The sequence below is a fragment of the Nyctereutes procyonoides genome, unplaced genomic scaffold (genome assembly GCF_905146905.1).
Source record: "Nyctereutes procyonoides isolate TBG_1078 unplaced genomic scaffold, NYPRO_anot_genome, whole genome shotgun sequence".
NCBI lineage: Eukaryota > Metazoa > Chordata > Mammalia > Carnivora > Canidae > Nyctereutes > Nyctereutes procyonoides.
In genome coordinates this window covers 34,427,720-34,453,705 of record NW_026575043.1, presented here as the reverse complement: position 1 = coordinate 34,453,705, position 25,986 = coordinate 34,427,720, and the positions used below count along the sequence as shown (strand labels likewise).

The following is a 25,986-nucleotide window of genomic DNA, read 5'->3' as shown; positions in this document are numbered from 1 at the left end:
GACCGGATCACTGTCCTGTGAAACTCTAGAGGCCAGCAGCTCAGAGGGCTTGAGCTGGGCCTGCCTCACCAGTCCTCCTGCTGTTGCCGCTGCCTCGGGATTTCCTGCCTGAAAGAGGCCGGGGCACGACCTGCCAGGCCGCAGAGGGCTCCGCTTTTCCTCAGCTGCCCCCAGGGTTCACCAGGGTCAGGTTTTCCCCTGTGAGTGCCCAGCTCTCGGCCCTGTCCTAGGGGGCCAGTTGCAAACATAGCAGGCACATGGGAGGGGGTCCCCTTGCTGCCTGCCCAGATGGCTCTGGGGCGGCTGCTGGGACCCTGGCTTGGGTTTCGGGATTAGGGAAACCCAAGCACCGTAAAGCACGTCGAGGCTGGGATTAGGCGGGCTCAGCTCTAAGATGCTTTGCTGGGCCCCATGGGCTGATGCAACGGCCTCTTCGCTGCCTTCGAAGGCACAGGTGCTTGGCCCGGAACCAGGACGTGCTGGGCTCCCAGAGCCCTGGGGTGGTGGGACCAGTAACCCGAGAGCTCGCCCGGGGCTGGGCCGGCAGATGGGGGGGCAGGGGAGACAGGGCGGCGGGCAGTCCTCTCACAGGGGTTTCTCAGGGGACTGCAAGAAGCAGTATCTGTAAAACAGCCCCACGTCCTGTCTCCTCCCCTCGGGGTGCCCCAGAGATCCAGAGCAAGTGTGGGCTCCTGGCGGGCCCTGGCTATGTGTGTGTTGGGGGGTGGTGGCACAGCTGTTGTCACTCTGGTTCCCTGAACATCATGTTGCTAGCCTGAGGTGAGTGCTGTCTGTGGCCGCCGGAGCCCAGGCTGTCTGCCTCACGTCCTTGGCCTCTGGCGAACGTTCCCATCACGGTGGGGCCTGGCCACAGGAGGTAGCAACACCAGTCACAGCTGCCAGGCAGGGACGCAGGCTCCAAGGAGCGCTGGGCCTGGGATCCCCCACGCTCACAGATGTCCCCGGGCCTGGCTGCGCGACCCGACGTCTCTTTCAGTTCTCTGCGGTTCTTACCTGGTGAAGAATCTCGGAAGACCAGCCTCCTTATCTCCACAGCCCGTGGCTGACGTGCCCCAAAGCTACCTGTGGGCCTCCCTCCTTCAGCAGCTTGTGTGAGGGGGCGCCCGGCAGCTCGGCTCCCCCCCAGGCCAGCCCGGGTGGAGCTGGGACGCCTGCCTGGGCGGCGAGCAGCAGAGTGGTGCCTGCAGAACCTTGGGGAACACCTGCCCCCACCCCCACCCCCGTGAAAGAGCCCAGCAGAGAAGCCACTCCTCAGGTGGGCAGAGCCTGTGTCCTGTGCCACCCCGCGTCCCCACCCTGCTCCAGGAGAGTGGCATCCAAGGTGTAGCTTTGCTTTATTTACCGATGCCTCAGCCTGGTACGGGACGGGCCTGAGGCGCTTCCCAGAGCTACCAGGCTTCCAGCAGGAAAGGCCAGGCCCAGGATGGTGGCAGAGGAAGGACGAAAGGAGGGTCGGACATCGGTGCTGCCCCTAGGAGTCCTGCCACCGTCTGGCTCTGGGCTTTCTCTACCAGGCACCAAGGGAAAACCGATGAGGATAGGGAGGGAGCAGGAAGCCCAGGGCCCCAGGTGATGGGCAGTGGGGTCCCTGGTGCCAGGAGGGTAAAGGCTGGTAGGGCCCTGGCCTGCGGGGGGCTCCAATGGACGGACACCTGGTCCTGTGCTACAATGGCTACATCCCCTGCCCTGTCCTTGATTCTTGTCTCTGCCCCAGAATGGCTGGGCCTGAGGTGAGGGAGGTAAAAGCCACGGCCCCCACATCAGACCAGAGGTCCACAGCCTGTGAGTTCAAGGCCAGAAGGGAGCATCTTCCCCTGAGGCTGGGGGCTGCCCCCAGCAGCCAGGCCCAGATGTTGCCAAGTAGCCAAGCACCCTCACCTTCTGGGTCAAGAGCTGGTTTAGACTGAGAACACCCTACTGCTGCTCGCTCACCCTGGGGGCAAGCTCCCAACCCGCCTCTGGCAGCGAGCAGGCCAGTGTGCCCTGCATATACCCTGACCGGGACCCAAGGGTGGGCCAAGTGGGAGCAGTGGGCAGGGACAAGGAAGAAGGTGGGTGGGTGGAGGCCAGGGCAGGTCAGGCTGGGCAGGCAGGGGGCACTCAGGGACCCCAGAGTAGAGACGGGTGAAGGAGTGGCCCCCAAGGGACACAGAGATGGGAGGTAGTCTGGGACCTGGAAGGCCTGGCGGGGTGAGTGTGCCAGTGTGGGGAGACAGGAATGGCCCTGGCAGCCAGGCCCCCACCCTAGCCCAGGCCCTGACCAGCAGCCCAGCACGGGGGAACCTCTGGTGACGTACTTAGAAGAGCTAGCTGCCTACATGTGGACTTCCCGTGAACGGTAGGAGCCCACCCTGCCAGGGAGCCCCCTCCCCAGAACGGGCCCAGCACCCAGAGCCAGAACAATCTGGAGGGCTCAATGGCATGGCCTGGTGGCCCTAAGCCTCGGGAGGTGGCATAGCTCCTGATGACTCGGGCGTCCGGTCTTGCAGGGTCCTGGGTCCGTGGCAGCTCCTGACAGCTGGGTGTGCAGCGGTGAGCCAGGGCCGAAGGTCCCCGTCCCGCCCCAGGGCCCAGGGTCCAGGCCACACCTCGGAGCTGCTGCCCACCTGAACCAGGTGAGGTGAGGCGTGTGGCCGAGACACAGCCAGGCGAGCCACCCTGGGGACCTCAGGGGCAAGCCCAAACCTGAGGCCACAGATACAGACACCCCAAACTGCAGGCGCCACCTGACACCAAGCTGTTTCTCATGGGGCAACTCCACCTGTGAGGGCCCCTGGCTGGGCACAGCAGTCACTTCCTCTGCCAGGCCTCCCTGCCATGTGAGAGCACAGCCAAGGCGTGTGTGGGGAGGGTGTCCCCCAGCCAGTACCCAGCGAAGCTGGCAGTCCCAGCCGGGCTGCGGGATGTGGGGGCGGCCCCAGCAGGGCTTGAGTGTCTGGGCCACCTTCCATGGGCTGCCGCCACCTCTTGCGCTCCCACAATCGGTCCCAGGTATCCCCAGCCTGCCCCTCTGGTTCTTGGTCCAGCCCTCCATGATAACTCGGCACCCCTCCTCCGTGGAGCCGCCTTCCAGGCAGCCTCAGGATCTTTGGAGACAGCAGCTCACGAGGCTGAGGGGGGAGAGGGGTGGTGGGTGACCAGAGGGTGACCTGCCCTGCTTCACAGCCGAGGGGTAGGCACGGAAGGGGTAGTCTGGCCCCTGAGCAGCAGCACCTCCCCCACCAACAACGTCATTACAAAATCTGGAGCCATGAGCAGAAGCGTGCAGGACATCGCCGGGTGGTTACAGGTCACACGGAACCATCTGAGGAATTGAAATCATATTTTCATTGCATCATAAAAACACGCCAAGGTGGCGGGAAGGTAGGCGTGGAGCCAGGAGAGCACCTGGCCTGTGCTGCTCTGGCCCCTCCCTGAGCTCCTTGGTGGGGATGGAGACAGGGCAGGGGTGGGCCCAGGGGGAGGCTTTGGGCCACACGGTGAGTCTGGACCTGGGCGGTCCATGGGACACGCAGGACAGAAGCCACCGTGGTCCTGCTCTCACTCAGACTGCAGCCCCGAGTGCATGGACGGGGGACCTCAGGCTGTCAGCCATAGGCTCCACCGAGCAGCAGGAGTGTGGGGGGCGTCCCGGCTGCCGAACCGCATGGCCAGGCAGGCACGTGCTGATGCAGCACATGGTCCCGAAGGCAGCCTGGGTGGTGACAGTTGCCAGCGTGGGCCTTCCACGGCAGGCTTTCACTCAGCATGCCCACTGGCTGTGACCCAGGCCTCAGCCCACAGTTTACCAGGAAGGCGGGGGGCCTGGGCCTCTTGCACGGGGCTGTCCCTTGCCCTCCCCCAGGAGCTGTCCTGTCCCCGCCTGATGGACAGTGAGGCTAGCGGCCCAGGACCACGGACGCCTCTCCGCTAGGGGGGCACAGGCTGGGTGATCGGGCCAGGCCCAGTGTGGGGGGCACAGTGGTTACGGACTCCACAGGTGTGCGGAGCAAGGCCCCTTCTGGGGAAAGGGTGTGGAAGAAAACCACGGGGGGGGGGGGCGTGTTGTGGGGTCATAGACACGGGGCTGGTGCTCAGCTGACCCGTGGGGTGGGCAGGCAGGTGGGGAGTCCCCACCCCAGAGACCACCTGGTGTGTGCTCAGGGCTCCCACTCAGGCTGTGTCCTTTCCACCGTCACACAAAGCCCCAGAGCCACTCCAAGGGTTCTGTTTGCCCCACAGCAGGGTTCCGGCTCCCCCAGTGGCTCAGCTGCCTCGCTGCCCTCTGCAGACCTCACCCTTTGCCTCCAAGGCAGGGGAACACCTCACCCCCAGCACGGAGGGAGGCCCTCCCCGCACCTTCCGAGGCAGGGGCGCGCCGCCAACCGTGCGTTAAATGGGACACAGCTGACGTCTCGCTGCACTTGTCAGGAGGGCGCTGGCCCAGCCCTGCACTCGGCAGCTTAATTGGGCGTCTGAGAGCTCCTGCACGCGCTGCACGCCGGGCGAGCGTCGGAGGCTCCCGCAGGCCCATTAGGTGCAAAGACATTCCTTTGTTCACTGACAAGCAGGGTCCCATCCAGGGCTCCCGGGCGGGCAGACTAAGTGCTGTTTTCTTAAGGAAGACACGAGATTAGCCGCCGCTAAAGCCCCAGCACAATGCGAGCCCTGCCCGTCACTGTCAGCCCGCTCTCCGCACTGACAGGCCGGCGGGCCCTGGGCCCATCAAGCCTCAATGCGCAGGATTAGCCTGAGCGCAGAGACAACCGGCTGGGAGGGCGCAATGGGAGCAGAACGAGGTGCCCAACGTCCAGGGGACAGAGCCCCCGCCACCCCTGCCAGCTCCCGTCACTGGGCCACAGCGCTGGTAGGTCCCAGCCCTCCGGAGCACTGCCTGGCTCAGACCTGAGCCCCGCAGAGGACCCTGGGGGAGAAGGGCTTGGGGGTCCCGAGGTGTGGCCGCTGGGGTGCCACCCTGCCCCCTGTGCAGCACAGCTTCAAGGCGGTTCCCGGACAAGGGTGAGGAGGCAGAGCGTGGGTGACAGGCTGGCGGCTGGGCCCCCCACCGGGCCCTCCCGGGGTGCTGGAGGCCGCACACACGTCAGGAAAACACCCTCTTTATTTACATTCCAGAAACGCCAGGGGGCTCGGACGTGGGCAGCCCACAGGGGGGTTTCTGCACACGTTGTCATCTTCTGGCATCGGGGCCTGGCGGGGCTGGTCCAGGTGGGAGGGTGCGTGAGGGGCTGGGGCTCAGCGCCCCAGAGCCATCCCTGCAGGGCACGCGGCAGTCCGTCCGGGGGCCACCCATGCCAACTACCTCGGGGCTCTCCAGGCAGGGGTGAGGCCTCCAGCGTCCTACAACAATGGGGGGCAGGGGGTCAGCATGGGGTAGTCACACGGGCCCTGCATTTGCCTGGCCACGTCTCCCGTGCCAAACACAAGGACCGTCTGGGGACAGAAGAGGAACGGACCCCAGGGAGAGCCCCCGCCCTCGCCACACTGACGCACCACAGCGAACCCCGTGCTAGGAAAAAAGATTTGGAAATGATAAAAATTTACAGCGGGCTCTGAACAAAACGGCTCTGTCAGGTATGATGTTCCAGGAAGAGCTTCCTCAGGATGCCCCTCGCTTGTCCGCGTCAAGGGCAGCCCTGGCTGGGGCAGAGCAGGGGCCCGGGCTGTGCCCAGAGAGGCTGCGGGCCCCGGGCAGATCCATGGGACCCTCGACTGCCACTTATCCCCTCAGGCCTGCTTGAGGGCATCTTGAGGCCCCCCACCGTCCCTAGTCTACTTTAGCCCTCAGGACCCCCATCCCAGAGGGGCTGACGGGGGGCCCCGCAGGCTGGGCTGCCAAGCCCGGGGAATGCTGCCACAGGGGCAGCCGAGTAGGCCCTGACCCCATGCAGCCTTCTGGCCGCGGTCAGGGAGGGACTCGCGATTTCCTCCTCCTCAGAAGAGGGCTGGGATGAACAGACCCCAGGGCTCCCGCCTGCCGCCCTCAGCCTCTGACAGAACCAGATGTGCACGGCTGCCGTGCACAGGGCAGCGTCTCCACCTTCTGGAAGACACAGAAAGGAGCCGATGCGGCTGTGCACGAAGCAAAGCTGGAGAGGGAGGGTGCTCCGGCTACCCAGCGGCCCAGGAGCTCAGCCAGGGGACGCCTTCCACACCCAGTGTCCCCCCACCCCCGACAATAGGCCGCTGTGTCGTGACCCAGCCCCAAGACACTTCCTGCATCTGGGAGCAGCCAGGCCAGGCCAGTGTCTGGGGGACCCTGGGGGGGCACACACGGCCTCCTTCCCCGGCCAGCTTCTTCAGCCCCCGCAGCCTGAGCACAGGGCTGCCCTGTCTGAAGCGGCACAGCAGGTGTGGCCTCCCACGCACCCGGAGACAGCAAATCACAGTGGCACCCTGCCCCCCTTCCATCCTTCAACACAGAGCCTACCTCGTGTACCTGAATCTGAGCCTCCGAAGAACCTGGCTGTGGGGCTACCGGTGTGCCACGGGCCCTTGGCCTGGCAGGGATGGCTGCTTACCCTCAGCAGCCTGTCACAGTGGGGTCCAGGCCCGAGCGCTTGGTGATACGCAGCTTGGCCACCTCCTCAGCACAGGTGGGGTGGATGCCCACGGTCCGCATCACCTGCGCATAGGAGGCTCCACACCTGCACACGGGGATGGGGGATTCAGGTCACGAGTCAGTGCAGGGTGGCGTGTCCACATCCTCCCATCCCTTGGGAGATGACACACGGGGAGGGCCTTGGAAGGGCCCTTGGGAGGGCCACGGCCTCCTCACTGCTCCCCAGCCCTGGCCCCAACCCTTTCTTCCACCAACACCTATGCTGGACCTGCCCCACACTGTGCCCCAGCAAATGCCAAGCAGCCCCACTTTGGGCCCACCTCCCACCTACCTCCCCCGCACCCCCAATCACTTGCTCCATCCTGGTTTCTCGCTGCTCCCACCCCACTGGGCACTGCCCCACCTCGGCCCATGGCTGGTCCTTCTGTGAGCCCACTCCCTCTCCCCACCTGTCCCAGCAAGACCGAGCCCACGGCTTACCGCTGCGGCCTACACCTGCTCAGCCCCTGCCCAATCCTGCTCACCTGATTTTCTCACACGCGTGCCCCCCACCCCCGCAGCAGCGACCATCCCCGGGGCACCTCCTCGGAGACACAGTGAGCATGGACTCCCCACAGGGCGCTCCCACCATCCACAGACCAGGCTGCAACAAACAGCCCTTCTTGCATCTCCGTACGCATGTCAGGATATCTGGTGGGTGAGCTCCTGGCACGAACAAGTGTGTGCCTTGTGGACAGGAGGCCCCCGTGGGAGGGGCCAGTTCACACTTCCTCCTGCGTCTGAACACGGGTCTCCTCACTCCACTGATTTGCTCCAACCTTCTGTGTCTCCACTGGGCAGATGCTGGAAACCATCACCACTGGACTGGACAGTTTCAAACCTTTTAACCCTCCCTGGCCAAAATGGTTTCTCAGTGTTTTAATTACGTTAAACATTTCTACTCTTAATTTTAATTTTCTTTTTCTGTGAATTGCTTGCTCGTGTTTTCTATTGGCTCTGTCCTGTAATTATTATGGTTACCTACCAGGACGCCTGGGGTGCCCCTGGGGTATCTGGACTAGTCCCTCATGGCCCCTGTCAGTCTTCCCAGGTCCTCACACTTCCCACCTCCACCAACCTCTGAGGCTGGACCTTGGCCACAGCCACAGGCCCCCAGTGCCTATGGGGCTCCAAGTGGCCCTTGCAGCCCCTCTCTGCTCCTTTACTTCCACTTCACCTTCCACCCTCCTGCCTCTGAGGACCACCCCCACCCAGGGCCTCCATCAAGGTCCCACTAAGCACAGCCCGGGCCCAAGACCCAGCTGTGGAAAACACTTGCCAGCTGTGGGGCAGCTCTCCCAGACCTGCCGGGGTGCCTGGCCATGTGAAAGAGGGCCCCCACCCTGCTCATTCTAAGGAGAGAATACCCAAACTGTGACCCCCCCCCGCCGACACCATGACCAGGGACAGAACCCCTCCCCTTGCCCTCCAGGTGGCCCAGCCACAGACCAATGTGGTATGGCTGGCTTAATAGCAACTGGCTGGAGAAACAAGCTGCCTCTCCTGTGATGGGACCTGCCACGTCTGAGGAGATGCTCTGCTGAAAACACACAAGGCTACGTAAGGGCGACATCGACGCAGCAGACTCCCGATTACCATGCCCCGCTCCGCTTTCAGAGGGACGCCAGTCTGAGCATCGCGCAACGCTGACATTCCTCTGCACTTACTTGATCCCCAGAGCAAATCCTTGAGTGACTTCGCCCGCGTTGGGACCGAGGAAGTGCAGGCCCAGGACCAGCTGCGGGGGCTTCCGCAGGCACACCATCTGAAAGCCACACTGTCAATGGTCAGCCCGGCTGGAGACGGGACCCCGGGCTGCATGGGTGGCCCTGGCCTGGGGTGCAGGTGGTTGCACGGGGCTTCCTCACCCTGGGTGCCAGCTCTTCCCCTGCCTCTCGCCTCCGGGCATGCCCGGCCCTGGACCACAAGGGCACTCACCTTTACGTAACACTGGGATGCATCCCGTTCAGCCACTGTAAACTCCAGTGGTTTATAATACGCGTGATAAACCTAAGTGACAAGATACCGATGCTTGGACTCAGCAGCCTCTTGGTTTGCAGGGATGTGGTGGGGACCCAGAGCTTCCCACATGGCCTACAGGTTGTGGTCTGGGGTAAGGACCGCCTGAGCTGGCCATGAATAGCGCCCCTCTGTCTCCTACACAAAGACAGACTATGGCTGGAGCCACATCGTCTGCAGGACAGAACTTCTCCCACCCAGGCCTGACACCCCCATGGACCACAGCCGCAGGGTGGGCACCAGACTGGCTGCAGCCCATGGGGTCTTGTCACAGAGCCCGAGGCTCAGCGCAGGGCACGGTGCCCCCAGGAGCACATGTCAGGTAGATGCTGCAGTGTGGACAGGGTGATTGCAGGCCGTGGAAGGGGGTGCCCAGCCCACCCGGCGGCTGTCTGGCCTCCCAGGGGTGCCCTGGGGCTGGCTGGGCCCTCACTTGAGCAAGGAGGAGGAGGTCGGCATGGGGAGGCCCCCGGCCCACACTGGAGCTGTCGGCCAAAGGCTTTCAGCACCCGAGAAGAGCTCGACAGCGTGTTCGGGGCTGCGGCCAAGTAAAAAATGAGCAGGGCCCTCACATGTGCTGCACAGCCATTATTAATTAATGGAACTTCAGAGAATATTGTTCTAACTAAGACAGAATTGAAAAGAAAACAAACAAAGGGTATTTGGCCATTCAACATCGTGAAACATAAAACAACATTATAGAATGCCACGAACATATGTCCCCATGTACTTGTGATGAATCAAACAAAAATAGCAAATAAAGTGCTGGGTGGAAAGCTGGCCTGTCAGGCCCGGCCCATTGATGGAGGGGACCGGGGCACTGGGGCAAGAGGCAGGCCCTGCAACCCAGTGACTCATTCCCAAAGGGCACTAGGCCCGCGGTGGTGGCCACATGGGGTCTGGTTTCTCCTGGTCCATCTGCAGGCTGCTGCAGTAGCAAGATGAGGCCACAGCAAAGGCTCCCAGCACCCACAGCCTGGCAGGTTTCAAAGCCTCCCCCATCATGCCAGGCCACCTCAGGCACCCTCTGGGGCCACCCCAGGGCCACGGCCGGCTGGCTGAGCAGATACCAGAAGCAGCCTTCCTCTGGGTGAGTAGCTAGTCAGGGCTGTTGGGGGCCTGTGAGGCCTAGCTGGCTCTCGGATAAGGAACAGAGGCGGGGGTGTCAGGGAGGCGGAGGTACCCGCGGGCAGGAGCAGGGCTGGAGCAGGGCCGGGGGCGGGGAGCAGAAGCCAGCAGATGACGGCTGGAGGGTAAGAGAAGCCTTCCCAGGTGGAGGGAGACACGTGGCCCCGCAAGGGGCCACACCCCAAGGGGGCCCTCATCTTCCGGACTGTCCTCCAGCGCTCCTGTCCCACAACGGCCATTCGTGCCGTGTCGCTGGGGCCCCCTGCCCTACCCTGCCAAACCACAGATCCTGGGGTGCAGGGGCACCAGCACTCCTGCTTGCCCTCCAGGCCCCTGCTGGGGAGGGGCTGTTATTGGGGTGAGTGCCACACAGGCCTTGGGGTCCCGACTTACCTCCACGTGCTCCTCTCCGTGGCGAGCCACGGCCTCCTCCTCCGACAGCCCCACACAGCCGTACTCCAGCGGGGTGAAGACTGTGGTGGGGACCTGAAAAGCGGGTCCCAAGTGAGCTATGCCCCATGGGACGCAGAGCTGAAGATCCCCACTCTGGGGCACAAAGAAAAACAAGGACAGGCCAGGTCCCCAGACATGCTGGCTACGGCCTGCGGGGGGGTGGGGGGCACCCACAAAGCGAACCTCACATGTGTGCACATGCACACGCGGCGGCACACGTGCAAGTGTTGGCACATATGTACGTGCGTGCACAGCCCACACCCTCTGGAAGAGCCGCGGCCATCCCCAGGCTGGAGGGCAGGGGGTACTCACGTTGTCATAATCCATCACGTCCGAGGCCTGACCGCACAGCCGCTGGGCCAGGAGCCTTCCTGCCATTATAGCCGTGGGTGTCAGCTCGGGCCGCCCCTGAGGCAAGGAAGGAGCCCGGGTCACTCTGGCACATCCGAGACTGTGCGGCACCCCTGCCACCCCTCGCGCCTTCATGGTAAAGCTTCTCCCTTTCAGTTTGCCTCTGGGTGCCAGGGCCCTCAGCGGGTTTGCTCCTTCTCCTGCTTGCTTGCCTCCGTCCGGCTCTGGGGAGACCCCTGTGCTTACGACTCCCTTAGCCGGAAGAGCAGGTGAGCTGCCAATGAGCCCGGCCACGCTACCCACGCTCGCCGGTGACTTCTCTCTGAACCCCTTCTTCATGTGGGTGATCTTGGAGAGCTGAAACCTCAACAAAGCTCGAAGGAGATCCTGCTACTATTCCCCTGTCCGCATTAACCGGGATTCACGCTAAAGCGGGCCCTGGAAGCATTTCTTGTGCTCCTGACAAGAAGCTTGGCTTGCACGTCACAGTCCATCACAAATCCCAAGTCAGAATGGTGTGCCGCTGGAGGGCCTTCTGTCCCTGGGTGTGTCCTGCTGGGGGACCGGGGCGGGGGGGCGGGGCACAGCCCCCAGTGTTCCTACACGCGTCAGCCTGGGACCGGCTGTCAATCACCTCTGCAGCAGCAGGAAATGCAGATGTTGTTTGACATTCCAGAAATGAATAGAGATCCGCAGAGATAAACTCGTGAAAGCAGCCCGCGCATTCCACCGGGCCTGACTGCGGAAACGTCCATGCGCACAGCACACAATGTCACTAGACAATGGCTGTCCCGCCTGCCTGCTGGACTCGTCCCCACCTCACCAGACCACTGGGGTGTTAACTCTTTTGATGGCCCAGAATGACCTTTCCTACTGAGTGGATTTAATATTTCAATAAATATAGCCTTTGCGTGTGCTATTTCCAGCACTACAGTCTGGAACACTATGGTTTCCACTACGCTGGCGCCACCCTCAGCTCCTGGGCTGTGCAGAAAGCCCAGTATCATATGTGTGGCACTCTCTCCCAGGACTACCGGTGCTGTGGCACACAGGATGAACACAGAAGGTGCCCTCAGAGAATGACGCGTCTCCACTGGCAGAGATCACACGAGCAACAGCACTGCCCAGTCATGCCCAGTCAAGCAGGCACATGAAGCCACTCACTTCCATCCACAGGAGCAGGCCAACTAGACGGTCAGAGGTGACTTGGTGGGAGGAGTGGCTGCAGCTCTGACACCTGCTCCAGCAAGCTGTCCTGCCTCCATTTGGCGGTCTGCTCCCTACGTACCATTTCCTGACCCTGGCAGCCTGAAGGACTCAAGTGGCAGCCGCTTGGTTCAATGTCAGCACTGACCACAGACAGTGGGTGACCTCTCTGGTACACTGGGCATAGCAGGGGCCATGTTGTCCTGGCAGGAGGGGTCTGAATGGGGTCAAGTGTCTGCAGGACAGACCTGTGCCAGATGGGGAGGCTGGCCTCTCAGGAACAAAAGGGAGGCCCAGGCTTGTGTGGCTTCCTGCCCTGGTCTATCTCTACGAGTATGCCAAGCTCTCTGGAAGACCCACCCATCACGAGCTGCAACAGAGGCTGAGGGAGGGATGGTCCCACAGCACTGGGGAAAACTGCCACCTGTACCCCTCAGCTCTGGGATGCCCCACCCAGGGACTCATTCACCATAGATACTGGTTCCCCCTACCCCCAGGCATTTCCCAAAGTGGGTTCTGGGGTGTGGGTGGGTGAGGCAGTGCTTGCAGTCTCGGGTAGGCACAAGCATCCTCGCTGAGCTTGCCCGGGCCCTCTAGCTCACTCTGCTCTTCCCTCAGGTCTCCCTTGACCGTATACTATGCATCCTCTGACACCCACCTGAAACAGTTCACTTACTTGTCATCTGTGACCCCGACCAGAATGCCACTATAAGGCCTAGGACTTTTATCTGTTCCTGCAGTGGCTACAGAAATCAGAAAAGTGGCTGGTGCCAGAGCACCTCATGGTGGGTTTAACAGCATCCCCCAAATTCATATCTGCCTGGAACCTCAGAATGGGGCCTTGTTTGGAAATGAGGCTCTTTGCAAATGTAATGAAGGAAAGAATTGAATCATTTAGGATTGGTCACTTAGGGTGGCCCTAAATCCAATGGGCTTTTCTCCTGAGAAAAAAGAAACAGGGACAGTTGCACACATGTACACACGTGATCACGGGCAGAGAGCGCTGCAGCTCTGAGTCTGGACCGCCTGCTGAATGAGCACACATCCTCCCCTAGAGGCTTAGAGGGAGCACAGCCCTGCCCATACCTTGACTGCAGACTTCTGGCCTCCAGCATGTGAGAGAATACATTTGTCTAACTAAGCCACCCCGTGGTGATTTGTAACAGCAGCCCCAGGAAGCTAACGTGTCAGGAACGCTGGCAGGATGCTGGCAGGTCTGGCCACCAAGAGGTCCGCAGGAGTCTAGGGGGCCCGGTGTATCTCTCAGGCTCCTTTGCCAGGGTCTCTCCCGAGCCACCTTCCTAAGGCCACGCTGTGCATGTACAGGATAGGCCGACGGCTCCTGAGGCTTTGGGAATGTGAGGGTCCCACAGCTGGCCAGCCATGAAGAGGCTACAAAGAGGGGTGCGGTGCTGACCAGATGCCTCCCAGGCCAGGGTAAGGCTTCCACCAGGGACCCGCAGGGGAGGACCAGGCAGGCTTGGTGAGTGGGGCTGTGTCCACATGCCCTGTCCCCATCTGACAGCCTGGGCAGGGAGAGTACTGACCCGCCCACAAGTTAGAAGGTAAACCGAGGCCAGGAGGTCAGCTCGGTGTTGCAGGGCCAGGATAGCCACAAGGCTGTGCCCAGCAGCAGCATTTCCAGGGCTCTGCACCTCCAGCTTGCCATCGGGAAGTCGAGGCCCACGTTGTGTGCAAACAGATGTCCTTCCCTCAGAGCCACACGTGGGGAGATTTCAGAATAGCAATTTGCTGATGGCGCTTTGGGTTTTTAAGCCTGCCCCATTGCTCCAGACAGAAAGGAGGAACATTCGAGCAAGCAGAGGCTGGTGACCAATCCTTCCCAGAAGTTGAGTCCAACAGCACTTGGGGTTTGGCCCAGAGGCTCCGTGAGCCTTGTTAGGTGCGCGAGGATGGGGGGCAGATGCAGGCTGGGGTTGGGGGATGGGGTGCGAGACCATGGGCAGGTGCAGGCTGTACCTCTGCTACGTCTCCGATGGCATAAATGTGGGGGACGGAGGTGGCCTCCTGAGCATTGACCAGGATCTTCTGACTCTTGGGGTTGGTGTTTACTCCAGCCTTCTCCAAATTCAGACTTTTGGTTTCTGGAATTCGACCTGAAGAAGTAAAGAGAAAGCTGAAAGACTTGTAGCAGGTCTGACGGAGATTCCTTGGTTTATTCAGAACACTTGCCAGCATGCGCACTTGGAATTGGGAAGACGTCAAGCACAGCAGCGTCAAGGGGCTCCCAGCCTCTGTGGGCCTCACACGCATGCACATCCACCCCTACACCTTTATCTGCACAAAGGAGCAGGACCCGGAGGAACAGAAAGGAAGGAAAAGGGGTGGAGGACGCAGAGACAGGGATAGGCCTTCTCTGTATACATCCTGCAACACAATTTTGGTTTTTAAATCATATACATAGTTTTTATATCCAAACAACAAAAACAAATAAATAAAAAATGGGGGGGGTAGTTCCTGTACCTTGTAAAGAACCTGAAACAAATGGGCCTCATTGGATATGCAGCTGATAACTGAGTATATACAGAGATAATTTGCTCAGGAGACTATGGGAACCCATATTCCCACCATGTGTCCTAAGAGAATTATGTCCAAACAATAAATAAAGCTGCAGACAGACCTTATGTGCCATTCAAAGACAGTTAAAACAACATAAAGTCAAATTTGAATTGGAAATTCATTTTTTTTTAATACAAAGTTCCTATGGCTTCTGACCACAGAAAAAGTCTAGAAGTAGTGACAACCCAAGAATGTGTGTGCCCCCTCCCTGGACGGTGATCTCAACCCTTCCCCACCACGGGGCTGAGCTCTGAGGAGCCGGCCCACATCAGGCCTGGATGCCCGGTGGACACAGCAGAGCATGATCAGAGGTCACCACAGCTGTAGCTGCAGACACCACCGGGCCCTAAGGGGAGAGGCCATGGAATATACAGAACCCGGGCCTCTCACAGAAGCTGTGGCTCCTGTCACATGTGCACACTTTCCAGCGGTGCCGGGATGCACGTGTGTGTCTCAGTCTCTGTGGAGCACCTCTGGGGGACGGCCTCCTGAGTCTCCACGTGGCCCTTCCTGGGGTAAGGCATCATCCCTCCCACTCCGCCCGTGACGCTGGGGCTCCCACTCTCCCACAGGGTGCTCCTCCTGTAGGCTCATACAGGACGGTGCTTCGTGGTGGATTAATGCTTTTATCCTGCCACCAGACGGTGTTTGCATGAATAAGCTGAGGCCTGCTGTCCCCAGTCAGGCAGCAGGATGTCCTCTGGAGGAGGCAGACTTACGTCCTGCTCAGGGCCGGCCCCACAGACCCTCTCCAGCAGCCAGTGCAGGGCTGAGCACATGGGGCTAGAGTCAGGCCGTGGGCAGCTCCACACAAGGAGCCCTCAGCTCCTCCGCTCGGGTGCCTGTGGCTCCTGCCTGGCCCACATCCCCAGCCTGGAGACCTCTAGAGCCAAGAATGGAGACGGGCAGAAAGAGCCCAAAACCAAGCACAGGGTGCGGTCATTTTGGCTAATACTGATGAGCACACCTTGGACGCAAAGGCCAGCAGGGGCAGGAGATGGTGGCACCGGCCTCCCTGCCAGGCTTCACGTGCTTCCAGCCCTGGGCCTTGTCACAGGGGCTGTCACAGGGGCTGCCAGCACAGGCGCCTTGCTCCCAGCCTGAGACAATGCAGCCTCACTGAGCCGGGGGTGGCAAAGACGGCCCTTCCTGTGGGGCCCTGGGAAGGCAGTGGCAGCCCCTTGGGGCTCCGGGGGCTCCCGGTATCCCCTGAAGGCAAAGACGAACGGTTTCAAAGGCCCGGTTCCCACAGCTCATGGTGGCTCAGATACACCAGAGGTCGGGTGGCGGGTGGTGCCAATCTGAACATCTGGTAGACCTAGTCCTGTGAAAGGGAAACCTTAAGTCTCCAGCTGCTCTCCCAGAGTGGGAAGTCAAAACACAGAGACTCAACTAAGCCACGCTTCTCAAGTTCACGGGGAGCCGGCTCTGGCCTCTTCACTCCGCTTGGCCGCAGCAATCAGGTGCTGGGCGGGCCGACCCCCCATAGCCCAGCATACCAGACACCGGTGGCGAGACAGGAAGCTCTGGAGGTCCCTGCCCTCTGACAGCACTGGGGCCAGCCCCCGTCCTGTGAATGGAGACGCACGGGCGTTCAGGGCGCACCCTGCCACACTGGTCAGCGTCCTGCCCTGGACGAGGCAGCCTGGGAACCCTGAGTCTAGGAAGGGACTAGAATGTGCTGTGCCTCAAGCAAGGAAGGAGCTGGGCCCAGTGGGCAGGCCTGGTGGGGGTCTGCGGAGTGGGCCGAGGGTCCCTGCAGGTAGGGAGGACTCAGAGTTGGGCCCTCAGGCTCTCCCCAGACCCCCAGTTCTGGCGGGCAGGCATACAGCAGGCACATGGCCTCCTGGCGATTGCTCCAGGCTGAGGCTGGAGTGTCCGAGGACAATGCTGGAGGCCCACAGACCATGGGCCATGCTGCGCTCCTGCCTGACCGGTCAGTAGAGGCCAGGAACGTTTCCTCCTATATCTCCTGGTAACCATGGGAACCACACACCTCATAGATGTCAGTCTAATCACATCCAAGGTCTCAAAGAATATCAGATGAATTTAAAATATCAAGATGCTGTTAAAAGGAACAGCAGTGGGGGTAGACAGAATGAATATGCCCAACTTGTGGAAGGCAGTCTACTGATACTTCTGGAAAGAACAGTGAAGGAAAAAAAAGAGGCTGCACCAAACAGAGATGGCCCTCAAAGGGCAGCCATGGGCACATCAGGTTTTGGAAGCTGTGCTGGCAGGGCCTGGGGTGGGGGGCGGGGAGGCCTGGGCAGGGGTCTAGCTCCACCCAGGCACCCCATTCTGTGGGGCCATGCCCCCGAGCTGTAGTAAGCCCCCGCCAGCTCCATGTGGCCACAACCAGGATGTGGGCCTCACTGAGCAAACAACCTGGATGTGGTCATGGAGGAGGGAGAGACATACCCCAGGACATTCCAAGTTCGTTCCCTTGTGCTCAGATCAGGTTCATGTCTCCCCACAGGTGCAGGGCCCCCACTCAGCTCAAGCCTGGAGCTCCCAAGGAAGACAGAGAATGGGTGCTGGGGTGGGGACCCAGTGGCTGGCCGTGCAAGCAGGGCAGCTCTGGCCCCACGGACAGCGCCCAGTCTGGGTCAGAAGCAAGACTCAGGCAACCCCCAAAGTCTTCTCCCTGACAATTTCCCTCATACAAAAATAAAGGTATCACTCCTCAGGCGATTTGGGAGAAGAGAGGAGTCCCCATGGCACCACCCCATGCATCACCCTGTATGTCTCACATAGTGCTTCCCTACCCCCAGCAGGCCATCCACCCCGTGCACTGAGGGATCTCTGCCCCCTGGGGCCTCAGTTCTTTGGCACCAGCTCTGGTCTGCCGAGTGGGCTGAATGGCTCTCCTGGACCGGCTCCCACATCTCCGCTCCCCAGACACCCCGGGATGGGATGCAGGGATCGTATTGGTTTAGTCCCTTGGAACGTGTCCTCAGAGGGAGGCTGGCCAGCAGGCAGGGCTTCCCTGGCACAGGGCCGGGAGCTGTGCCCACGCAGACGGCCCCTTCTTGGGCTTGCTCCTTCACTCCCACTGCTGTTGTCATTTCCACTTTGATTGCCAGCACATTTACCAGTATAACCGCGTACTTTGGGCCACGTATTAAGTAGCTGTGTTTTCTTGTGTGAACTTCCACTTTCTTGCCTTTTTGTCATTTATACGTATCTCCATGACTTTATTGCCTTGTAAGAGCTTCTCACATGATACTCAAATGACACTCCATCATATTTACCACAATGAGGGAGGGCGCTCAGATTCCAGATGCAAACTGTTCTCACTTTCTCCTCAGAGGCAATGTTCAGATAAACATGTGGATGGGCCCTTGGAGGTGCCCCCTTCATCAGGCTCAGCCCTGTCTGCTGACCTGAGCCCCCTAGGGGACCGTGTGACTCCTGGTGTCACAGAGGCAAGACAGTCCCTCCCTCCCTCCCCAGGCCCAGCAGCCAGGACACCCCGGGGCTCTGAAGCGGTGCAAGAGGCCGCATTCCTCCTGAGAGCTCTCACTGCAGCTGGACCAGGCCGGCCCTCTCCTCGCTACCCTGGAGTTCCACAGCTGCTGCTACCGGCCCAGGGAGACAGCCCGGCCACCACGCTCACCCAGCCAGCTGGAGGAGGCCGCAGAAGGCGGAAGGTCAGATACTTCCCAGACGGTGGCTGGCGGTCATGACTACCTCCTCAGCTGGACACAGGGATGCAGACGACTGGACACACGCAGTTTCCTCTGCCTCCTTCACCCTGTTACAGGAAGACGGGCATTCCCTCCAATTTCACGCCTGCCTGGAGCACACGTTCCGACGAGTGAAGGGCAATCCGTGTAATGAGGTAAGATTTAAGTGCCAGCAGGAGTATGACAGGGTGAATGAGGGGCTCTGATTAGACAGATGCAGTGAATGTGTAAAAGCAGCAGCCTGAAACCCAGGGCCGGGAGGACGGGGGTCCAGGAGCCTGGGCCAGCAACCCCACACAGGTTCACGGAGGGCCCACCCCGGGCACCCCTCCTGGGAGGCACATGTGTGGCTCCCCAGAGCCAGCTACTCCCCCCTCCCACGCTGGCCTGTGGGCACTCTGGGCCAGACACAGAAGGTGGAACTCATGCTTTTGGCACCTCCAGTCAGAGTTCTTGAGGCCTTTTAAAAATTTATTATATGTCTCTTATCATCTTTGAGACTTTAGGGCAAAGGATAATAGCAAAGGGCTTTTATTTCCATGAATGGCCCCTTCTATGCAAGCCCCAGAGCCCCAGCCACAACCTCAAGCCCCCCAAGCAGGGCAGAGTACATGGGCTTGGGGCCCAGGCAGGGCTCAACGTTTGCTGAATGAATAAGTGATCTGAGGCTGGCGGCTTACTGTGACCCCCAGCACCGGCCACTGCTCCCTAGAGAATCCTAAAGACCCCTCTCAGCGCCTCCCCTGCGGAAACACACAGGCCTTTCCGATTTAAGCCTTTGTGTACCACCGGCAACACATAAAACAGCTCGCGTGGGCTCCTAACCCCACAGTCAGCCCTGGAACTTGGCGGGGCCTCTAGCTCGGCCCAGTTATAGCTTGGTCCACAGGAACCCCAGAGAGGAACATGTTCCCTGGCAGGTGGTAATTATAACTATAATTACAAACATCAATATAACCTTCCTGCTGGTTGATTGCTCCCAGTAGTGCTTGCAAAATTTAAATAGTGCACATTAATGCATATAAACGATGCCCATTTATCTCCAAAAGCATTTCACTAAGGCTTTCCTTCTTCTCCTTCTTCTTTCTTCTTTCTTTCTTTCTTTTTCTTCTTCTTCTTCTTCTTCTTCTTCTTCTTCTTCTTCTTCTTCTTCTTCTTCTTCTTTTCTTCTTCTTCTTCTTCTTCCTCTTCCTCTTCCTCTTCCTCTTCTTCTTCTGTTTTTTTAAAGCAACTAGCTTCCACCAAGTTCTAACCATAAATACTGAAGGTGGGACACCTGGGTGGCTCAGCGGTTGAGCATCTGCCTTCGGCTCAGGGCGTGATCCTGGAGTCCCGGGATTGAGTCCCACATCGGGCTCCCTGCATGGAGCCTGCTCTGCTCCTTCCTCTGCCTGCGTCTCTGCCTCTCTCTCTCTGTCTCTCATGAATAAATAAAATCTTTAATAAATAAATAAGTACATACATACATACATACTGAAGGTGACTTGGCAAAAAGACTGCGAGCGTGAAGGTAGGCCGGCCTGGGTCTGATGGCTGTGGAGGCGGAGGCGACCCTGGACACAGGCAGGAGCCAGCTCGCAGGCCCCTGGCCATGCAGGGCATCCCATGCAGAGGGCAGAGGGCCAGTCTGGGAGCACAAGGGGCTGCTCTCTTGCTGCCCTTGCCTGGCCTCCATGATGGGTTAGCACCACCATGACCCAAAGCCAAAATAAATGACAGCCATGGACCCAATGGTGCTGGGCGCAATGGTGCACCATCAAGGCCACGTGGTGTGGTGGGGACGGCCGTGGATGGCCTCAGGCCCAGCCACTTCCCTCGGCCTATGGGAGGTGCCTACAGGAAGAGCTCCATGAATGTCTTCTTCCCCTCCCAGACAACCACACACACAAGCAGATTTGAGTCTTTCACAAACCTGACCTCCGTGCTAAAAAAAAAAAAAAAAGTGTTAGACTATGAGAGGCTCACGCACAGAACTTGGCCCCACACAGTTTCCTATGGCCATAGCTAGATACAGGCCCAAAGAAGAGGCCTGGTGGCCTTGGACTGGGCTTCTCTCAACACGGCGGCACCCATGCTCAGCCAGCCCCTCCCCAGCAGCCCAGAGCCAGCCATGGCTGTCCGGAGGCACCAGGGCCTGGACTGTTCCCTCCTCCTGGCTGGACTCAGAGCACTCCCACCTATAAATTCCCAACCTTGGGGGCTCCCTTCTGTTCGGTCTGTAGCCCCCAGAGCTGCAGCCCAGCACTCGGCACTCGGGGGGACCTGAAGGGGCATGTCTGCGGCATGGAGGAGACATCAGCTGAATGTAGCTGTGCCAGGCGCCTCCTGTAAACTGGAGCAAGCAGTCCTCAGGGTAGAGGGGGGAGGCTCGGGCTGCAGCCCATCCTGGCAGACGCACTCCGCTCCTGGGCACTACAGGCCCCCTCACTGTCCCCACGGGTGCCACCAGCTGGCTGGTGTGGTCCATGTGCACACTCTGTGTAGGTGGACTGAACATGGGGTGGGGTCCTCAGTGTGGTAGCTGGATTCAAAGTTGGAAAGCCGGGGTGGGGATGCTTGGGTGACTCAGTTGGCTGACTGTCTGACTCTTGATTTCAGCTCAGGTCGTGATCTCAGGGTCATGGGATCGAGCCCCATGTCGGGCTCTGCGCTCAGCGCAGAGTCGACTTGTCCCTCTCCCTCTGCTCTTCTCCCACGCATGTGTGCATGCTCTCTATCAAATACATAAATAAAATCTTAAAAAAAAATTCTAAAGCTGGGCCCCCTGTGCCTGCTGGCTCTCTTTATACTATTTTGTTTTTAAAGATTTATTTATTTATGTATTCATGAGACATAGAGAGAGAGGCAGAGACACAGGCAGAGGGAGAAGCAGGCTCCACGCAGAGAGCCCAATGCGGGACTCGATCCCAGGACCCCAGGATCATGACCGGAGCTGAAGGCAGACGCTCAACCACTGAGCCACCCAGGCTCCCCCTCTTTATACCATTTTAGAGGCTCAGAGGTTACCTGTGGGTCTTCCACACAGGTAGGCAACACCAACTCCCCTAAGACAAAGTCCAAGGTAGAGGAAATGCCTGCTCCCTAACAGAGCAAGGGGACTGCTGAGCAGGCCAGGACAGCCCTCCCCAACACTCCAGATGGGGACACCGTCTGGGCCTTTGGACCGTGGCAGGACTCCTGTGGCCCAGGGAGGGACGCCCCAGAGCCACCTCCCTGGCCTTGAAAGAGGGACGGGAAACCTTCCGAGAGGCTAGAGCTGCTGAGGGCCACGGCGTCCCAGCGGCCGGTTTTCCCTCCGAGAGCCTCCAAAACAAAGTCGAAGCTAAAGCTCAGCCGCACTCCGGCTCGGAAGGGTTTCCACCCGCGAGTGTCCACCAGACGCCCCGTCCTGCCCCTGCCCCCCACCCCCGATGGCTGAGGATTCAGGCCACAACTGGTTAACTGCATGGGGTGAACTGGAGCCCGCGGCGGGTGCAGGCTGACTGTCTTCACTCAGCACCGTAATCGGCACATCTGCAGACAGGAAATCCTCCTCGCTGCAAGTTCCCAGTCTATTATCTGAGACACCTGGTGTGGGTGGGTGATTCAGAGACAAACAATGAGCCGGCCCCCTGCACAGCAATTAACTGCTTTAACTGCTAATGTGTTTAATCCACCACGTGGGGATCAAGGCTGGGCCGAGGAAGAGGCTCGAGTCCTCCTGGGCTTGCAGACTGCAGGCCCACGTCACCGTCCCCTCGCACACTGTCCTCACCCGCGGGGACCCAGGCGCCAGCCCAGCCTCAGGGAAGCTCCTTGTAGCCTTGGGTATGTGTCCTCCCGATACGAGGGGCATCCTTCTCTCCGGTTTTTAACACACGTCAAAGCCCAGCTTGCGTGCACACGGAGCTCACCACTAGGGCAGGACCTATGGTCCGGGAGCTGTTGGCTGTGCCAGCCCTTCAGCCCCCTGGGTGTTTTATTTTAACCTCCTGGATCAGATCATCCTTTACTGCGAACAGAAATAATGCTCGGTTAAAGGCTTATCGGGGTAAACCAGCAGAAAACATTCCCAGTTGTTGAACTGGGAAGCGGCTCCTGATTGTTTACAAAACCTGGCCCGGGAGCGAGCAGCAAAGTCAGCACATGCCCGTACAGCCCCAGAAGGCGTGCCAGAAACCGCCGCCACCGCCAGCCACCGCAGCGCCGCCTCGGGAAGCAAGGTCAAAGGCCAAGGACTGTGAAAAGCTTCCACCCCCAGCATCAATCACGCCAGGCAGACTGTCTGGGGGATGCTCTTTTTGAAAATACAGAAAATGAAATGGACTCCTGTGGGGTGGGGGGGGCGGGGAGGGCAGGCCTGAGCGCCAGGGGCTCTGCTTGTCGCCCACCAGGGACCTGTCTGGAAGCTGGGAGGACCTTGAGGCTTTCCAAGGGCTGTGCCCCTTGCCCTCTGAGCCACTGCCATCAGCGTGGGCTGAGCTGATGGCATATGGGTATAGGCCCTTGCCTCTGTCCAATGGCAAGAGGACGGGTGTGGGTGGTGGGTACCCTGAAGTGATATCAGGGGGACAAAGGAAGAGGCTGGGGGTGCGGATGCGAGGGGACAAGCTCACCACCTTGCCTTTTAGAATGGAGTTTAAGATAAATGTCAATTTCGGCTTCTGGATCTGAGTAGTTACACAATCTGTCACAGTGTTCAAAATAAAGCTACTCAAATTTACTTTTACAATTTGAACAAGAATATTTCTTATGGTCCTTAACTAAATTTTGGGCAAGAGGCAGGAAATCAACTCCAAGGCATTTTCCTTGCTCCTGAAATCCTCTCGTGTTGACCCCACACAAGTGAAGAGCTCCGGCTCCTCTAGAATTTATTTCGTCGTCTGATTTCCAAGCCCCCTGAGAATTCAGGAAGACCAGAGAGGCCTCTCAGAAGTACACTGCTCTGTAGATGCAGCTCTGTTCCTCCTGGGAGCCTCACTGCAGGTCCTGACAAACGCCAACATGACACCCCTCTGAGCACTCAGTAAACATTCGATTAATTGACCTGGAGGCAGATGATGATTCTCATAGCTACACAGGTTCTGAGCCCAGGTCCACAGGGAGAGGACACCTGACCAGGCTCAGCCAGAGAGACCCAGGGAACTAGAAATGCTGAAAGGAAGACCTGGATTTCTCCTATTTCTAACATGCAAGCAGAGAGGGGGCTTAGGACGATGAGATTTCAACCCTAGAAGACAGGTATCGAGGTGGGCACAATGTTGGAGAAGGTGTGCTGCACCCAGCTCCACACGCCCCCACTAACAAGAACCTGTCAGCGGCCAGAGCCCGCTCACAGCGCCACCGTGCCCCAGCCACAAGTAGGCTCACGATGGGCATGCATCTCAGCTCTCTGCTCTTCCTGCCTTGCTCCATCCCTTCCCTCAGACCAGTCCAGGGCAGGCTCCTAGCCCCCTGCATCCCCACTCTCCATCCTGCCCCTTGGGGTGCAGGGAGGAGCCAGCGTGGGAGGGAGGATTCCTGGCAAGGCCAGCAATGGGCTAATTGTGTCCAGCCATGCCTGCTTGGCTTTCACTCCCACAAAAAGCTGGACTCACACCTTGCAGAGAACAGGAGGATGAGAACGCAACCCCTGGTGGGCAAGCTGCCAGCCAGCCCATGTGCGGCTGAGAAAGGCCCAAGGCTTGCGCCCCATCACTGAGCCATCTCTGGAAATCTGCAAAGTGTGGCGTACACCAAGGCCAATAACACATCTACTCCTGCAGAGCTCAAACCAACCTGCCAGAGGTAATGGAAACAATCCCACGGGCTGTTATGATGGCCCAAGAGGTGTGCTGCGACAACTGGCCCACCTGAAAGCCAGCAGAACGAGGGGGGCCCTGGAGACAGCAGGAAGGGGAGGCGGCGCTGCGGGTCTCCGTGTGTGGCTCCCACGTGGCTCGGCACACCCTTACCTATGGCCCACAGGACAGTGTCGAAGGTGCCCATGTCCTCCTTGCCGGAGGTGAGGTTCTCCCAGGTAACCTGGAGCTGGCCATCTGGGAGCCTCCGCACTCTTGAGGGGGTACAGCCTCTCAGGAACCGGGTGCCTTGAGAGGCCATGTATTCCGTGACCAAGGAAGACATTTGCTGTAAAGCACAAGAGAACATGCTGTGAGGCCCAGGCGGCAGTGAAAACGTCCACTCCTGAGGACTACGGGAAGAAAGGACGTGGCCTCCTGCCTGCCTGAAAAAGCCCTAGAGGAGCCCAAGAAAGGTCCCTCCGAAGGAGAAGGCCCAGTGCTCCTCCTCCTCTGCTACGTGGCCTCAGTCCATCCCTCCCTCTGGCTCCCCTCGTCCTCTGTGGAGCTGAGGGCTAGACCGGGACAGATCTGATGTCCCCCTTCCCCCAGCTCCTCATCCAAGGACCTGGGGCCCTTCCGTTAGGACACACTTCACCTTTGGGCTCTTCTCTAGATGCTGATGAATGAATGCTAAGAGCAATGACAGAGAAGCACCCCTTTCTCCTGGGGGTCCTGGCCTGGCTGACCCAGATGGTACTTGCCCCACACCTGCCACCCCTCCACCCCTGCCAAATGCTGTCACCCCCTGGGAAGTTGGGACGGTAGGCAGGCCCCTCTGCTCCCCACCAAGATATGCAAGGTAGCACGTGTGGTCAGGGATGGGAGCGGCTGGGACACCTGCACAGAGGGCTCCCTCCTCCCAGCCTAGAGGCTCCACACCCCCCGGCTCCTGGGCCACTGTGGGGACTCATGCACGCCAGCCCCAGTTGGACACAGCTTTTTCTTTTAAGAGAAAACAAAAGCCACTGTTTCAACCCTCTGGTGTCTGCTCATTTAGATTTATTAATCTGTTCAGGATTGTCACACCGGTCATGGGAACAGAAGTGCAGGCTGCTGGTCCCTCTGGATGTCTGACAAGCCTGGAGTCTTTGTCACAGAATGAGGGGGGAACCGCTGGACCCAACTGAGCCACACGGCCAGACCACTGGCCCCAGGTCTGCCACGGGGTTGCACGTCCTCCTCTGAGGCAGGGCCTGGGTCACCTGGCCTCACGACCATGCCCCGTGTCCAGGGCACCCCGTCTCGTCGGTCTCCAACTTCTTCCTGGGCTGGAAGGCCAGGCCTCCGAGCAGCCCTCATTCCTACAGGCTCCTCTGCTCCACAGGCCTCGTCCTTCTCTGCATCCCGCAGCAGAGCCTCCTGTGGCTGCTGTCTGCTGCCTGGCATACTCTACCCACAGCCCGAGGCACAGAGACCTCCTGGGGATGCTGCGGCACCGTTGCAGGCACTTAGTCCACAAGCAGAGGGCCAGGGATCCACCAGGTGGGCTCGGGCTGGGGGCCGGACGCAGAAGACCCACTGCTTCCCTCTGCAAGAGCTCACCAGGCCCGAGAGCCCAGACTGCAGATGGACGGGCGCTGTCCTTCTTCTCAGGCACGTGGGAGCACGTTTTGATATTTTGACGGTGATAGTTCTAGACTTAGCTTTTAACAGGTAATTCTTCCTTGAAGAGTTTTTAGTTTGAAAAAACAACAAGCCATGAGCTCCTGACATGGCTCCTGACAAGCCTCTGCTGTCAGCAGGGGTGTCTATGCCCCAGATGGGGATCAGGACAATTGGCACCCTTTGGACCCTGCAAGGTGGCCCGGTACAGCGGGCAGGACGTGGGCCCTCAGGCAGGCGGGGCCTCAGAGGCTGTGCGGACACTGAGTGCTCAGGGAGGGGTGGGGGGTGGCCAGCAGAGCCACCCAGTGCTCATCCTGCCTCACAAACTACAGCTTTTCCATACACGGCAGGTGACAGGGAGTGTGGGCAGGGGCTGCCAATCTCCTGAGGTGGTCACCCAGGGCCTCCCCAGTCTAGCACCCACTTCCCAACCTGGCGCTACCCCTGGGAAGGTGGCACCCCATTAAGACACCAGAGGAGCTCAGCAAGAGAAAGAGAGAACAGCGCGTTCGCT

General features: G+C 59.7%; 1 protein-coding gene across 17 annotated transcripts in view; it reads right to left on the bottom strand.

Annotated features, from left to right (window-relative positions):
• Nucleotides 1-5,101: 5,101 nt before the first annotated feature.
• Nucleotides 5,102-25,986, bottom strand: part of TXNRD2 (thioredoxin reductase 2) — a 47,178-nt gene continuing 26,293 nt past the window's right edge. For 15 of the 17 annotated variants that reach the window (XM_055322332.1, XM_055322339.1, XM_055322330.1 and 12 more), the window contains 8 exons: nucleotides 23,979-24,153; nucleotides 13,757-13,893; nucleotides 10,532-10,627; nucleotides 10,160-10,252; nucleotides 8,558-8,629; nucleotides 8,287-8,384; nucleotides 6,449-6,665; nucleotides 5,102-5,358 (listed from right to left, as the gene is read on the bottom strand). In XM_055322332.1, the coding sequence (XP_055178307.1) occupies nucleotides 6,542-6,665; nucleotides 8,287-8,384; nucleotides 8,558-8,629; nucleotides 10,160-10,252; nucleotides 10,532-10,627; nucleotides 13,757-13,893; nucleotides 23,979-24,153 (795 nt within the window). In that variant the 3' untranslated portion in view covers nucleotides 5,102-5,358; nucleotides 6,449-6,541. The remainder of the gene's footprint in view (nucleotides 5,359-6,448; nucleotides 6,666-8,286; nucleotides 8,385-8,557; nucleotides 8,630-10,159; nucleotides 10,253-10,531; nucleotides 10,628-13,756; nucleotides 13,894-23,978; nucleotides 24,154-25,986) is intronic. The other 2 variants (XM_055322331.1, XM_055322335.1) reach the window with 2 other exon arrangements.